The sequence below is a fragment of the Pteropus alecto genome, unplaced genomic scaffold (genome assembly GCF_000325575.1).
Source record: "Pteropus alecto unplaced genomic scaffold, ASM32557v1 scaffold127, whole genome shotgun sequence".
Lineage (NCBI taxonomy): Eukaryota > Metazoa > Chordata > Mammalia > Chiroptera > Pteropodidae > Pteropus > Pteropus alecto.
This window is the reverse complement of record NW_006440646.1, coordinates 454,754-471,615: the sequence shown is the minus strand read 5'-3', so window position 1 is coordinate 471,615 and position 16,862 is coordinate 454,754. Positions and strand designations below refer to the sequence as shown.

The 16,862-nt window shown below is 41.4% G+C and overlaps 1 protein-coding gene and 1 pseudogene across 2 annotated transcripts in view; one reads left to right on the top strand and one right to left on the bottom strand.

Annotated features, from left to right (window-relative positions):
* Nucleotides 1–1,682: 1,682 nt before the first annotated feature.
* Nucleotides 1,683–16,862, top strand: part of AGXT2 (alanine--glyoxylate aminotransferase 2) — a 37,116-nt gene continuing 21,936 nt past the window's right edge. Inside the window, exons 1-4 of one of the 2 annotated variants that reach the window (XM_006917800.1) lie at nucleotides 1,683–1,794; nucleotides 11,602–11,690; nucleotides 13,165–13,349; nucleotides 16,086–16,209. In XM_006917800.1, the coding sequence (XP_006917862.1) occupies nucleotides 1,707–1,794; nucleotides 11,602–11,690; nucleotides 13,165–13,349; nucleotides 16,086–16,209 (486 nt within the window). In that variant the 5' untranslated portion in view covers nucleotides 1,683–1,706. The remainder of the gene's footprint in view (nucleotides 1,795–11,601; nucleotides 11,691–13,164; nucleotides 13,350–16,085; nucleotides 16,210–16,862) is intronic. The other variant, XM_015593961.1, reaches the window with a different exon arrangement.
* LOC112484699 lies at nucleotides 12,040–12,155 on the bottom strand (annotated as a pseudogene).

Sequence of the window (16,862 nt, the reverse complement as noted above, 5' to 3'; positions counted from 1 at the left end):
CTAACCTTGAGTTTGTTTGTTTTCACAAAAAGCTTATATAGTTATGATAATCAGAACAAATGTCTTCTTTTTAAATAGAAAAGGCACAACTTCTCACTTTGCAGTGATTCAGAATGCAGTGTTTTGCAGTCTTCATCCCGGGATGCCCCTGATGTCATTGGGTGCCTCTCACCATGGCAATCTCTGAACCTACAGCCCAAGAAAAATCTCAAGTCAGAGGAGCTTGCAGCTTGCAGTGTTCACGAGAACAAAACACATCAGTGCCCAGTGGAGCTGAAGAACAAATGTGAAGCTTCAGGTATTCAGCATTTTCTCACCTCAGTCCAACAGCGTGACAGGTTGGACACCCCAGTAAGAGACTGTGTCTTCGCTGACCTCACTGACATGGGTTATTCCCACTACTAGCAGGTGACCAGAGAGATGACATAACTATTCTCCTCAGCCCCCTAAGCAGATGGGTTGGTGGTGGCTGAGAGCCCATGCAAAAAGGGACAATTTACATCAAATTTAGGTCATTTTCTGGGCTTACCTGATACCCTTGTCTCTTATCGGCATCCGGGGTCAAAAGTTGTATCTCAGATGTTGGTGGAAGATGTGACCAAGCCAACTGTCTCCCTTGTATGGTACTCACCATATCCCCTCATATCGTCCAGCTCCAATTACCTTTGTCACCGTCTCCCTTCGGCACTGCCATGCAAAGGCGGCCAGTTGTAAACCTGGAAGAGATATATTCAGAGCAACGTGGATGGACCTTAGGAGCATGCTTCAGAGTGGGGGGAAGAAAGGACGCATACTTACATAAACTAAAAATGCATTCATAAGGAATGCGGTCAGCATTAATGTAATGGCTAGGTATAGAGCCAGAGGAAAGAAAAAGTACTCAGGGGGATCATTTCATAAATTGTATAAATGTCTAACCAATGTATTGCATATTTGAAACTAATAATAAAATAAATTTTTTAAAACACACATTCACCCCAAACAGTCCACATTTACACAAATACATAGAGATATATATTAAACACACTAAATAGCTGCCTATGGAGATTAGGAAAGGAGAAGGCAGAAATGACAAATGAGAATTTAAGAAAATAAAATGTAACAAAAATAAAGCACTCAAACACCTCCGCTTTCAACTTCTTGCCTCTTGCAGGCACCTAAGGGGTTGCAAAGCTGTCCAGAGCCTTCCCTAGCTATTTGGTGCCACTCTCCTTCCGTTTCGGGTGTCCTCTTCCCCATTAATCCCTCTTTTCTGCCTCTAAGACTCCCCAGCACCAATACCAATTTCTTTATCCATTCATTTCATGCATATCATCTTTCTCTCACGCGCCCTCTTTTTCACACTCCTGCTTCTCAATCTCTGACCCTTCCCCCATGCCTATCGCCACCCTCTGCAGAGAAGAGCTCGCCCTGATGAGACTGCAAAACCAGCAAAACTCAGACTTTCACTTTGCCTGACTGTTTTCTTTCTCTTTCTTCTCTCCCTCCTTCCCTTCCCCCACTCCCTTTTTCTTTCTCTCTCCTTTCGGCACTGTTATCAGCCCTGGATGCTCTGGGCTTCTTTAAGTGGTGGCGGCAGCCACTCCAGGACTCCTCTCTGATGCTCCTCCCCTCCCATTCTCATCTCAAAGTCCAGCCTCTGGGCGAGCATTTGGAACTCTTCCTCCGACCTGCTCCCATAAGGATTTGCTTCCTGACTAGGAGGGATGACTCTACCCTGGAGATATTTGCCAAGAACTTTATGCCTGGAGACTTCCTCTCCCAGGATCCCCAAGAAGTGCCCTTCTCCGAGCCGTGAGTGGAAACCAGGGGGATGTGGGTCAGCAGAGGGTCAGTGAGAGTTCCAGAAACTGTTGCCTGGAATTCTGGAATGTTAGACCTGGATGAGGTCTTAGAGACGGGTCATCTAACACAGTGGTTCTCACCTTGTCAGATCCAATGCCCCGCTCTCATGCCCAATATTTCCGATGCTCTTTTGTCCTGGAATAAAATTCATGGATAATAAAATCTGACTATACACACTTTCAAAATAAAAACAACATAATACCTTAGCTGTAATATAAAGAATAAAAGGAAAGCAATTCAACCATTCCCTTCCTTTTCATATGTAGGGGTCTTGTTTTCTAACACTTTCAGCCACTCTGTCTTTTAGTTGGAGCACTTAATTCTTTTTCGTTTAAGGTGCTTATTGATAGGGCTACAACCAAAAGATAGAGTGGCTGAAAGGATAAGGAAACAAGACCCCTACATATGAAAAGAAAGGGAATGGAAAAAGATATTGCTTTGATGAATCTAGAAGGTATTTAAGTCAGACAGAGAAAGATAAACACTATATGATTTCACTTATATGTAGAATTTAAGGAATAAAAAGAACAAACTAATCAAAAAGAGACTCACAAATACAGTGGACAATTTGGTGACGGACAGAGGGGAGGGGGGTGTGGAGGGCTGGGAGAATGGGGTGAAGGGTTAAAGAAGTACAAATAAGTAGCTGATGGATGGTCACGGGGATGGGAAGCACTGCATAAGAAATGCAATTAGCTAGGTGTAGGGTCGGGGAGGGAGGGAGCAATTGGGGGCATCATTTTACTAACTATATAGATGTCTAACCAATGTACTGTATACTTGAAACTAATTAAAATATTTTTAAAAAGGAAAGCAATTCATAGTAAAGTACTAACTATAATATATTGATGCTCAAGGATGACTACTTTAAAAGACATAAGGCATCCTCACAAATTTCCACCATGCCCCCAAGAAGTGGAGTCATCCCTTTGATGACTAATAAGAAGATTGAGACTCAGAGAAGTGCGGTCTTTACCCAGAGACACTCACGAGACTAGGACTCAATACTGAGCCTTCCTTTCCCACTTAGATTCTCTTCTCTCTCCAGCAGGAACAGAAAATGTGAGGAGACCTGGGGTAGCCAGCCATTGATGGCTTCGTGTATTGTATTCTATGTGCTTGTGATTTTTATATGTATCTTTTTTTCACTAGCACCCCACTACCTCTTCACCAATTTTCCTCATGCAAACATGAGTATAAGCAGCTATCTGCACATCTATGTGCCAGAGTGGAACCCTGTGCCTCACGAGCTCTAATCAGTATAGGAAATCCTTTTCCATTCCCCATTATGATCAATTTTATCTTCATTTTCTCCTCGTCTTTCCTTTTTCTCTATCTTTTCTTCTCTTATTTGCTTTTTCCCCCCCTGACGACTACAATTCTTTGAAACTTAATACATGTCTGATACTTTAAATGATTATCTCCTTCCGTCTTTAACCAAACTTGTTAGTAATATTACCCCATTTCACAGATAAGGAGACAGAAGAATAAAGAATAATTAATAAATTTGGTCAAAGTCAGAAACATAGAAGTAACAACCTGGGATTCAGAGCCAGGTCAGATGACTCCGCCAGACCCTTTCTTACCCACACTTCTTCTGGTCCTGTTTGGAGTCCTCTTTTCCCTCAATCATGGTTTTTGCCAGAATCATTTAACCTCGACGTTTTCTGAGAAGCTAGAATTATACCCAGAGTTTTATGCTCAATAAGGAGGGCACAATACTGAAAGTACCGGTTGTTGACAAATGAAAATGTCCTATGTGCAGCCGCCTTCCCCTTTCCTTCCCTAACCCCTGATGGTTGTGGAGCAGGTGTCTTAGAGATGGCAGGGGAGGCTTGGTGCCTAGAGATCTTGGTCAATTTATTGGGGACTCCTCAACATAGCTCTGTGAAAAAAACTACAAAGAAGTAGTAATCTTGCAAACCCATGCTATGACATGAATGTCATACTCTTGACCTGGCCTTTCAAAATCCTTTGGGGTTTTATTTCTACTTTCTTACCTACTGTACATAAATTTACGCCTGCCTGTGTTTGTTCATCTAAACACACACTCATTGAACACACCCTTCTTAAGAACGTGCTGTGTGCAAAATGCACATCCAATCAAAAGTATTTGAGCACTGGGAGTTCCAGTCAAGATGGCAGAGTAGATAAATGCTGTACTTGCCCCCTCCCAAGACCATATCAAAATTACAACTGAACTACAAAACAAACATCATTGAGAATTGCCTGAAGTCTAGCTGAACAAAAGTCCTATAACTAAGGACATACAGAAGAAGCCAAGGATAGGAGAGGTAGAGACAGAACAGGCTGGTCTCACACCTACATATGGCAGTTAAAATTGGGAGGGATATCTTGGTTGCAGAAGACCCCTTCTGAAGAGCAAGGAGTCCTAGCTCCGCACCAGGCTCCCCAGCCCAGGGTTCCAGTGCCAAGAAGATAAGTTCCCATAACATCTGGTTATGAAAACCAACAGAGATGTGGTTAAGTGAGATGGAGGGCAGCTGGAGTCCTAGGCATTCCTCTTGAATGGCCCATGAATGGACTTACTGGCAGCATCTCAAAAAGTGCCAGGGATATGCTGGGAGAAACTGAACTGTGCGGCTTCAAGATGAGGGCTGGGGAGGCAGCTTTATCTCAAACAGAAGTGCTAGCAGAATCCATTGTCCCTTCGTTGAGCCCTCCCCTCACCCAACCTGAACACACAGGCAGGTGCCATATCTGAGTCTCCATCAACCTGGCTAACATTGTTCACCTCGCCCTGGTGATTCCCTGAGACTCGGCCCCACCTTACTTATGGGCCCACTCAACCTGATTCTAATGGATTTTCCATACAAACGACCTATCTTGGCTCATGCTATGGACTTTCTAAAATCTCTCAAAGGTTCATAAACCCCAAACCTGAGGTATCTGGCCCCATAACTCTTGCTAAGCAGCCCCAAGTCTGGTACTAATGGCAGCCAGCCTCAGTTCAAAGCTTAGCCTCTCTGAGGCACCTCCATGCCCGGCACAAGTGGCAACCATCTGCAGATCACCTTGTAGTTTATATCAAGTGGCCTTGGGCAGGACACAAGCAGCAGCTAACCTTAGTCTGCACCAGAGCCCCTCCCAAGAGGCCCCCAAACCAACATACAGTGGCCAGTTTCAGACCACACTAAAGCACCATCCATTCACCTCCACAAAGACATACACAAAGAGCAAATTTGGCAGGCACCAGAGTCCCACTAAAGTGAGTCTTGCTCTGTAGAGTCAGCCCCTGCACAACAGCTTCTCCACTATAATCATGGCCATTCCTCACAACCAATCATCCTGAGGACCAGTCTTTCCCACTGATGTGCAAACAGCAATCAAGGCTTAAATACAACAGGAGGACACACACATCCCACAGAAGGGACATACCTGGAGAACCCGGCTAAAGTGACCATGGAGACTGTACCACTGGGCCTCACAGGACACCTACTTCATAAGGCCACTCTACCAAGAGTGGGAAACATAACATCTTTACCTAATAAATAGAAACAAACACAGGAAGGCATCCAAAATAAGGAGACAAAGAAACATGCCCCAAATGAAAGAATAGAACAAAACTAAAGAAAAAAACAAAATAGAGATAAGCAGTCTACCGGATGCAGAGTTCAAAACACTGGTTATAAGGATGCTCAATGATCCCAGTGAGAACTTTGAAACAGAAATAGGAAACATAAAAATGGAAATAGAAAATAAAAAAGAATACGATATCTGAAATGAAGGATACTTTAGAGGAAATCAACAGTAGATTATATGAAGCAGAGAACTGAATCAGCGATTTGAAAGACAAGGCGACAGAAAACACCCAATCAGAACAGCGAAAAGAAAATAGAATCCAAAAAATGAGAATAGTTTAAGGGGCCTCTGGGACAACATCAGGCATACCAATATTCATGTCATAGAAACACCAGGAGAAGAGAGAGAGAGCAAGAAATCGAAAAGCGATCTGAAGAAATGATGGAAAACTTACCTCATCTGTCAAAGAAAATATACAAGCCCAACAAGCACAGAGTTCCAAACAAGATGAACCCAAACGGGCCTATATTAAGACACATCATAAATAAAATGCCAAAGATTAAAGACAAAGAGAATCTGAAAAGCAGCAAAAGAAAAAGAATTAATTACCTACAAGAGAGCTCCCATAAGACTTCCAGCTGGTTTCTCAAGAGAAACTTTGCAGGGTAATTACCTACAAGAGAGCTCCCATAAGACTTCCAGTTCTCAACAGAAACTTTGCAGGGCAGAGGGATTGGCACAAAATATTCAAAGTGATGAAAAGCAAGGACCTTCATCCAAGATTACTCTACCCAACAATGCTATCATTTGGAATCGAAGGACAGATAAACAGCTTCCTAGACAAGAAAAAACTAAAAGAGTTCATAACTACCAAACCAGTATCACAAGAAATGTTAAAGATACTTCTTTAAGTCAGAAAAAAAATCTAAAATATGAATAATAAAATGGCAATAACTATATATCTATCAATAAGTACTTTAAAGGTAAACGGATTAAATGCTCCAATCAAAAGACATAGAGTAGCTGAATGAAAAAGAAAACAAGACCCTTACATATACTGCCTGTAAGGGACTCACCTCAGATCAAAAACACACACTGAAAGTAACAGGATGGAAAATGACATATCATGGACATGAAAACAGAAAAAAACAAAAGCTGAGGTACCAGTAAATACTTATACCGGACAGAAAAGACTTTAAAACACAGGCTATAGCAAGAGCCAAAAAAGAACCCAGTGATTCCACTTCTGGGTATTTATCCAAAGAAACCCAAACCACTAATTCAAAAAGACATGTGTATCCATATGTTCATTGCAGCATTATTTACAATAGCCAAGATATGAAAATAACCTAAGTGCCCATTGATAGATGATTAGACAAAGAAGTGGTACATATATACAATGGAATACTACTGAGCCATAAGAAAGAATGAAATCTTGCCATTTGCAACAACATGGATGGCCCCTGAGAGTGTTATGCTAATTATGCTAGGAGAAATAAGTCAGACAGAGAAAGACAAATACCATATGATCTCGTTTATATGTGGAATCTAAAAAGCAAACTAACACACACACAAAAATGATCTCACAGATTCAGATAAGAGTGGGGTTGGAGGGATGGGGGAAAGAGGGAAAGGGATTAATATACAAATTGGTAGTTACAAAATGGTCATGGAGATGTAAAGTACAGCACAGGGAATATAGTCAATAATATTGTAATAACTATGTGTGATGTCAGATGGGTACTAGATTTATCAGGGTGACCATTACGTTGTATTAATGTCTAATCACTATGTTGTACACTTGGAACTAATACAATATTGTATGTCAACTGTAATTGAAAAAAATATTTTATAAAAGTATTTGAGCATCTACTATACACCTGTGCCATAGACAGAGCCATGATGAGCAAAACAAAACCACTCCTCTATGTATCCTAGTGAGAAAGAGTGAGCATAAACAGGTAAACAAATAAGCAAGTAACAAAAAATCCAGTAGAGATATATGTTGTGAGTAAAACCAAATCAGGGCGAGGAGATAGAAAACTAAAATGGGGGAAGGGGAGACAGGGGCTGCATGAGATAGGGAGATCACCAGCTGTTAAGTGTTATCAAATATACAAAAATAAATACTTCACAATCCTTGTACAACACCAACATATATACTATATGACATATGTGTACATAAAATATTCAGCCTTGCCTGTGCTTGATACGCACAATTATTTTGGGCTAAACATGTACACAAAGATATAGAAGCAATTTGCTTTCAGTATCAAAGAGTGGAGAAAATATATCAGTGATGCCTTCTTTTTTGCTAATTAGCTAACAATTGTTGAAGGGATAACATTTCCGAGAAGGTGGGGTATGTGCTCAAATGTACCATTTTCCTATCACCTGCCTCCCCTCCCACAAGAAGGGGTGCATAGCAGGGAGGCTGATGGCAAATAATGCCCGTTTCCATGATAAACTTCCCAAAATTCCTGCAACTGCCTTCTCTTAAAAAAAAAAAAAAAGAAAGCATTAAAATTAGCCCTATAGGGAGATGTCCTGCCTGCACCGCTCCAGGCAGTCCTTGCTGCAGTCTGCAGAACTGATTTAGCCCTGCTAAGGGCCAGGAGGGTGACCCCAAAGAAGGCTTGCCCCCAAAAGTGCCAAATGGAAAGACAACCCACTAGCCTCAGGATCAGGCAGAGCTCTCGCTTGTGAACACCGGCAGCTGCCCCATGCTTACTTAAGTGAAAGGGCGCTTATCAGAAGCTATGGAGGGAGAGGGTGGAAGGAATCAACGGGAGGTGAGGGGGTGGGCCGGACTGGGCATGAAGAGATACCAGGGGAGGCCAGGCAGGAAATGATTTTTAAGTGTTTTGTGGCTCTAATGATGGCCTCCAGCTATTCCCTCCACCTGGGTCATTTGCTCAGGACTGCAGGTCCTAAGGAAAAGACATCTCATTCACCCATCAGAGGTCTGACTCATCTCTTGGTGTCCCTGATGGGAAGGAGTCACCTGATATATTATCCTATCACTCAGAGCACACAATTCAGCACAGGTGGTTCCCCACAGAGGGACCAGGGTGCTGTTGTTCATGGCGATACTGAACAGCAACGACAAGTGTCCTCTGTAATGTCATGCAGAGCGTGGGACAGTTTATGAAGGAAAAGGATCCTCTCACGGGTCTGGGAGCTCAGCAGGAGCAGATGAAAAAAGTTTCTCCCCAACCAACCACTGTCCCTCACTTATCCAGACCTCACCTTAGTCTCAACAGGCCTGCATGAGGTGGCATCTCAAGCCCTCAATCCTATGTGTGGGGGACGCTCAAAATTGCAAACACCTCACATTTAATGTGCCCTGGCCTCAGGTGAATGAAAAATCTTCCTAATGCATTGGCTATCCTAAGAATCAAATGAGATATCCAAAGTGACATATTTTTTTAAAGTTATCTAATATACTAGACAGAAATAAAACATAATTAGCATTTTAATAAATCACCTTAACATTCTAGCAACTGTATCTATTGTGCATTTTCAAATCTCTTATAACCTTTTTTTTTAAAGACTAAGGAAAGTCTTAATAAATGTTTCCTCTGTGTTGAAAGCTGGTTGTGGATGTTAGAAAAATCTTTATCATTACAAAGAGAATTTCCTCTAGAATTTTCAAATGCTCACAAAAATTGATTTCTCTCACTTATCTTGCCCAGCGGGTTTTTGCTTTTTGATACAATAATTTGGGAGAAAGAAGTAAAAATTAAGGTGATTTACTTGCTGTGGAACTCTGTGAGAATTAGGCAGTTGGAAAATTAAAACTAGTTATCCATTTGGCATTTATTATCTAAGAGTAGTAGTGTTCTCCAAACTGAATGTTGCTTCGCTTTTAAGTTGAGTTGTCCAGGTGAAATGAAGTGGAAATTGGTGAACTAGATGAAAATCATTAACTGTCATCTGTGTTGACATGGTTTAAAAAGGCAACATCAGACCAGTTAAAATGATTTTTTTTTTTAATAAAACAAAAAATGCCTATACAGAAATAGATCTGGAATTCAGTTTTATTAACCCAGATCTTCGTTATCCCTTCCCCATCCCTCTTGGGTCTGTCTTCCCCAATACACACAGCTCCACGCATGGCCATGCAAACAGGCACGAGAGTACATGCTCACATGCAATTTCCAAGAATCCAAGAGAAGCTTCATTAACCTTCGCCTTTTATGTCATCCTCAAAACACAGGTTATTCTGAACAAAGAAAGCAGGCAATTATCTATATATTTAGATTTTAATATTTTTCTAGCAAATGATAAAAACCAAAGCTTTTTTTTTTGGGGGGGGGGGTTGTCCATCAATTACTATTATTATTTTTGATTTTGGGTTGTTTAGTGAGAGGGAAGGTACGAAAGGCAATAGTTTTTTGAGATGTTATCTAGACCTTTTTCATTTATTGGCTACTTATTTTTCCTCCTTGCTTGCTACCGTCCTTCTTTCCATCCTTCCTTCCTTTCTTCCTTTCTTCTTTCTGTCCTTCTTTCCTAAAAACAGGATTTTATATATTTAATTTGGAGCCCTCACTCCATCATCATATTCTTATCAGTTGGGTGAATGACTGACTGAATGAATAAATAAACAAACAAATAAATGAATGAATCTGCCTTTGCTGTTTAAAATTCAGCATTTCATTTATAAAATCTTTCATTGCAATTCTCTTTCCCCTCTAGCCTACTTCTTAATTCCTATAACCTTGAAGTTAAGAGAGTTTATAGCCTTCTCAATAGGCGACTCCAATTTTTGGAGACAGGAAAATGAGACTGAAATAGTCAAGGCAACTTGAATTCTTAGAAACATTTAGAATTTTTTTCCATCTCAGAAGAGTAACTAATGTAGAAGGACATAATGAAAAGCTTTTCAAAAGGTGAAATTCTCAGAAAGCTTAAGTTATAATTTTTTTGTCATTTTCATACTTAGATAGCCAAAAGCCACTTGCTTTTAAAATAAGAGCGAATTAATGACATTCATGATTCTTTAGAGCAGAAAGGCGAATGAGAACTCTTTAAAAGAAGACATAATCAGAGCTGTTACTTTTCAGCTTTCTTTAAAAGCACAATTGTTCATTGTGTTTCTCAGGACTGTGACTTCACAGCCACACAAAACACCAATATCTCATTCATGAATTCAAACCTTCATACTGAATAAGAGATCTCATTTCCTCAGCTCTCTCCACCTATAAAATTATCTTGATAATGACTTAGAATCTTCGAAATTAGCAGCATTCTTTTCCCAGAGTACTTACAATGTCTCTGGATATCTGCCTCAGCTCTGACCTTCTTTGGCTCTAATCCCATCTCACTGATAGAGACATCAAAATCTGTGCTGGAAGCGGAGAGTGAGGTAGCCGATGAATGAGTGAAAACGTACTAGGCTGGGAGCCAGAGACGTGGAGTTTTATTCTTGTTCAGCAGCTAAGCTTGGTGACCTTAAACAAATTAACGTGCCACTTTAGGCTGGTTTCTCTGTCTATAAAATAAGCATTTTGACCAAAAAAAAAAAAAAAAAGATGTCGTTTAGCTCCAAATAGTGAGTGATTTTTCTGGCTCAGCTTATCTTTGCTTTGTCATGGTCTTGTGTTATCATGGTCTTTGTGTTGTTGTGTTTTGGAGGAAAGTTTTGTCTTCTAAATCTATTTGCATGTAGTATTTGTTAATACGGTACATTGCCCAGCACCTATCTTTCTTCATCTCCTACAAGAATAGTCAACAGCTATTCATTCCTTGTTTATTGACAGCCAACCCAATCCCAGGAACTGGGACAGGTACTGGGATTCAGGCATTGGGCAATCCGACGTTTAGAAAGCATTCTTACTAACAAAGAGGATATATTCCGGCAACACGCGGCACTGGGAGAAGTTTGGTCAACTGAAAAGAAAAATTTAGCTGACATGGGGGATGGGGGAGGAGCTTCCCAAGGTTGTGAGTCACCACGGTGAGAGAAATCATGACTCCCCCAATATCCTCCACACCTTTCCCGACTAAATTCAAGATGAACTTCCTTTTTCCCTCCAGAAAATTCCTTATTGAAATACCTCAGTTTTTAATCCACATTAAATTCTGATTTAAATGATTTTTTTCAAAACTAAGAAATAAAATTGCATAAGGACCTTGATTCAGGTAACTATAGTAAATTTTTACACTGTGTGATGTTTAGTTGAGGATCCTAACTCACTTCACTTTTAGTAGGTGCTTTCTGGACATCCGGAACCAAGCTCAGTCTTCACACAAAACCCAGAATGCCTCCATGTGACTTCACACCTGAAAGATATCAGGTAAGAATCAGAGTTTTAGGAGAACCCAAAAGAGGGGGTCCTTCTGAAAAGGGCTAACTTAATTGTTTCCTCAAGAAGGACCCCACAAATGGTCCTGCCTGCTGCTGAGCCATCCCTTCCCAGGTATTCTATGCTGTAAGCCAGCGGTCCTCAACCTTTTTGGCACCAGGGATTAGTGCTCCTATGAGAATCGAATGCCTGATGATGTGAGGTGGAGCTAAGGTGGTGATGCTAGCGCTGGGGAGCGGCTGCAAATACAGATGAAGCTTCGCTTGCTGGCCCAGTGCTCACCTCCTTCCGTGTGGCCCAGTTCTTTTTTTTTTTTTTCCTTTTAATTTATTATTATTTATGCCTACAGCACCTGGTCTTCCTAGGTGGTCTCCCATCCAAGTACTAACCAGGACCAACTCTACTTAGCTTCCGAGATCAGACATTGAGTTTGTTCAGGGTGGCATGGCCATAGGCCATGGACCATGGCTCCACTGGAGCGTGAACCCAGGACCTTCTACGTGTAAAGCAGACGTGCTAACCGCTACACTATGGAACCACGTCCACGGCCCAGTTCTTAACAGGTCATGGACTGGTATCAGTCTGCAGCCCAGGGGTTGGGGGTTCCTGCTTTAAGTTATTAGAAGCATCTGAACCCTCTTACTCTATTCCATGCTATTGTATGAATTGGTGTGCATGAGCGTGAGAGGCAAAGGCGGAGAGACAGAGAACGTAAGAAAGAGACAATATATGTATCACAGGGATTGAGATATGGATACACACATACATAAATGCTTATATCACAAAACGTGATGGCACATATTGACTTTAAAAAATGTCGTTCTGATTTTGACTGTCTCTCATGTCAATGCATAGTCTGACTTTACTGAATTCTCTACCAAAAAATATAAAGTTATCATTTTGCTCTCAGTCTAATAAATATTTCTCTCTCCAAACTCTTTATTCTACATAATATTAATAGATTAGAAAGAATCAATAGCTAGTCAGGAGGGACCCATAAAGAAAAAAAGTACAGGAGAGAGGCTTGATAATTAAAGTCATGAATATCACAAGCACTTTATTATTTTTTTCATTCTCAAAAAAAAAAAACTGCAGGTAAAAAATGAGTTATTAATTCAGACATTTACTTCCAAAGTTGTTTTTGTTTTGTTTTCTTGTGTTTCACAGCAAAAATCAACTCAAAGCCACGGCTTTCCGTTGAGAGGTAGACATTTTTAGCCCCCTTCTTCACATTTGATCTTGAAAGGAATCAAAGGGCCACATGAATAATTTCCCCAACTTGAGAAGAAGGGCCTTGGTGTCCTGCAAGGAAGACACCGGGCAAATACACCCATTTGTGAGTATAGGGCAGTGGCCTTACGCCCGGTCAGGAGAGAGGCAAAGCACTGCTGTAGTGACCTGCTGTTGTAAGAGATGTGGAGATGAGGCGAAGGAAGGTTAATACTGAAATGTTGTCTGTCCACAGTCCTTTGCCTATACCCGTGTCCTGGACATCCACGAGAAGCATCTCTCTCCTGCGCTGACGACGTATTTTCCGGAGCCTTTGTTGCTCCACCAGGGTCACATGGAATGGCTGTTTGATTATCAGGGAAACAGATACCTGGATTTTTTTTCTGGGATTGTCACTGTCAGTGTTGGTCACTGCCACCCGTGAGTATCCTTAATCCCAGGGTTTTCACTTTAGAAGAATATATGGAACACAAGCTAACGGTCGTGTTAGTGATTCAGAGCCCTGTTTAAAAATTCTCTCTCCTCAGGCATATCCTACTTTGTAGTTGACATACTCCCTGCTATTTCCTGGGTAACAGAAAAAAAAAAATCTTAACACTACACTTTTTCTTTTCTTGACAACACAAGATTTAGGCATTCTCATTGCACGTGCAATGTGCCATGTGCCACGTGATCGGTGTCGCTGTGCTTGTGTGTGTTTCTCCTCATTAGCAACTGTTTGACAAAGAAAAGAAAGTCACTAAGGAAAATGCAGAAGACAAGGAAGGCAGGCGAGTCCTAGAGAACACAGGGACAAGCATGTGGGGTGGGGGATGACGAGAGGTGAGAAATCACTTCTAGCCCAAGGATTTTCATCAACTACTCTGACTGATGGGTAAGGACGGAAAGGAGGATACGAGGAAGACGTAATCAAGGCTAGAAATTTACATTAGGGAATGTATCACTCCATTAATCCTGGGATTCTTTGCTACCTTGGTCACCGGCCCATCCACACTGATGCCCTCGGTAGGTCCTTCTGAGGTCCTTCTGGTTTCGGTGCAGCCATCCCATTTTAATGTCTGTTTTCTCTTTAATAATTTGGCCAACAAAATTCAAATTGAATGGGACAAAAATAAAGCAGCAAGCTTAAATAAATTGAATAGGTTTGAGCCCTTCTGTCAAGGTAGGGGCAAAGGGTCTTCTCTGCAAGCAGCTGCCAGGCAGTGAGGAGAGAGTTTAACTCCGGGGTCAGTCCAGCCCTCACCTTCTCCTTCTGCAGCCTTCTCCTTCCTGTCTTCGAGAGGCACTCGTCCCATGCAAGGCTTTGAGGAACTTGCAAAATAAGTTTCAAGTGAAATTTAAAACATAGGACAAACACACATAAAAGTAGAGAAAATGAAGTAGAGAAAACCTTTTAACATTCTCATTGAATCTTCCCAACAACACAGGACATTGTCCCTGTTAATCAACCACTCTTACTGGTTTTCATGACCTTTACGCATCTCCTGATCTCCCTCTGACCCTGAAGCTTGACCCTCTGACCTTTAACTCTGGGTGTCCTAGGCTCTTTCCTTAACCCCCCAGCTCTTTCTATATTCCTTTCATGCCTTATTATTTCCACCATAGAATCAGTCCCACCCCATCTCCCCACCTATGGTCATTCAGTTGCTACATTTTCAATAGCCTTACCCAACTCTATTTCTTCAGCCAATTGCCAAGCTGCAATAACTCTAATAAACCCAGAGTGGCATTAAGATGCCACATATTTCCCACAGCCTCCAGGACAACCCCACCACCATCACGGCATGATATTCCACCATCAACTGAAATTCAACTTTACCAAGACCAAATCCACCATGCGATCCACAATACTGCTTCTATTCATACGTTCTTCTATTCAAGGAGCACAAGTGAGCTACCCACTCTGCAGCTGTTCCCTGCTAGGAGCTGGGTAGCTGAACAACTGGCTGCGTATCTCAGCTTATCCTGGGGTTTCTCCAATGTTACAGGCAAGAACATCGATGTCATCTTCGGCTCTTCCCTGTCTTTCATTTCCTTTAGACAGCCAAGGTCTAGTTTTCCCTCTTCTGAAATGCCTCTCTTACTAGCCCCTCTCTCTAATTCTCACTAACACCAGCCTCCTCGAAGGCCACCATGCTCTCGTAACTGGCCTTACCATTACCAGTGTTCCCCTTCCATTCTACCCTCACGTGGCTCTCAGATTTATTTTGCTAAACAATGCCTTTGTCGAGCGTCTCTTCTGTTTAGGAGTTTATTGGTACTCCACAGTTGTCTAAAGTGAGTTCCGTGGAAGGCTGATCACACGTGAGTTTTGTTGGTAAAAGGTCTTGTGAAAAAATGAGTTTGGGAAACACTTTAAACTATATCTACCTCCTGAGGAGAAACAATACACATGAGACTATTAAAGGTACTGAAAAGTCCTACAGTAAAGAAATCTGTTTGACCTGGCATTTCTCAAAATTGGTGAACCACTGAATGGACTTTTTTTTGGTGTGACAGTTTATCAATAACAAACATATTGATGTGTAATAAACTTTAGCCATTGCTGTCCTTTTGATCAAGATCAGACACCTCGGTCTGTCTTTTCGGGGCTTTCCTAGTCAGTTCCCACACATCCATCTACCCTTATTCTCTACCATCCCCCGACATGAACTTTCTTCCATAGAATGTGGTTTCGTAGTTACAAAATGTTCGATGCCGACCACTAAGACCCAGAAACTGGAATCTTCTTTGAAAGAAAAAGCCTTGCCCTTGTATACATGGGCTTGACAGATCTATATTTTAGAAAAATAAAACAGAAAGACACCCAGGTTTACATCTAGTCGTCTCTAGTTACCCAACTCTTTAAAGTCTAGTTAATAAGAAAACCTAGTTAGAAGAGATCCTAAGTCCAACCTTCCTCCTAAATAAGGAATTTTTTTTCTAAAATCTCTAAGATATAATCATTTTGTTTCCTTTTAAACACTTGGGTTGGTGAGGTAATTATTACCTTTTGAGTCAACACATCTCATTGCCAGACATCTGTGGTGGTCAGTGTTCTTTCTAGTGTGGATGAAATCAGAAATAGCCACACGTTTGGGTTCAATGACCAGTGTGCGTGTTGGGGAGGACGTGCCTGCCAGCAGCAGGGGTAATTCTGCTCTCCTGTTTATCCAGGAAGGTAAACGCAGTGGCACAAAAGCAGATGGGCCGCCTGTGGCACACAAGTTGCCATTTCTTCCACCCTCAGATGCATGAATATGCAGAGAAGCTTTCTGCGCTTCTTCCTGAGCCTCTAAAGGTATAATGCTCTCAGATCGAAGGGACAGGAGCCTCCTGATCCCAGGGTTGCTGCCCTGGGAAACAGGAACATGGGCAGGAAATTTGTTCTGTGCACTGAACAACTGAAACAGTAAGGTAATAGCCGTATTTCAAAGCAATCAAGGAAAGAGAGGAATTTACAAATTGCTGGTAAAACCAATCGATGATCACTTTCTCAGCTCCAAGCTTCTGCCTGTCCTTGGTCACTCTCCTCACCACCACTCTGCAGAAACCACTTAGCAAGAGCCCCCACTCCCTTAACTGTCTCCTTTACTTTCCTCAAGAGCTTGTTTGTCATCTCTTTGCATCGTAGCCCCTCTGCAAAGTCATTTGCATTTTTCCGTTTACAAAGAGTGGAGCTATTTTTAAATAAAATTAATATACCATCCAGTTCATTTAAGCTAAGATGCATTTAAATATTTTTGCTAAGTGAGATTTTTTTTCTCTGCATTTGAAATGACGGAATTTTTAAATGAATCGAGAGGTGAAAATCTTGGCCAAGATTTGCATTTAGGGATTCGATGAGTTAATACCTATGTAGTACCTAGAACAGTACCTTGTGTTAGCTATTATTATTATTATTTTACTATATTATCTAGACACTCTATTTACCATATTATCTAGAAGAAATGA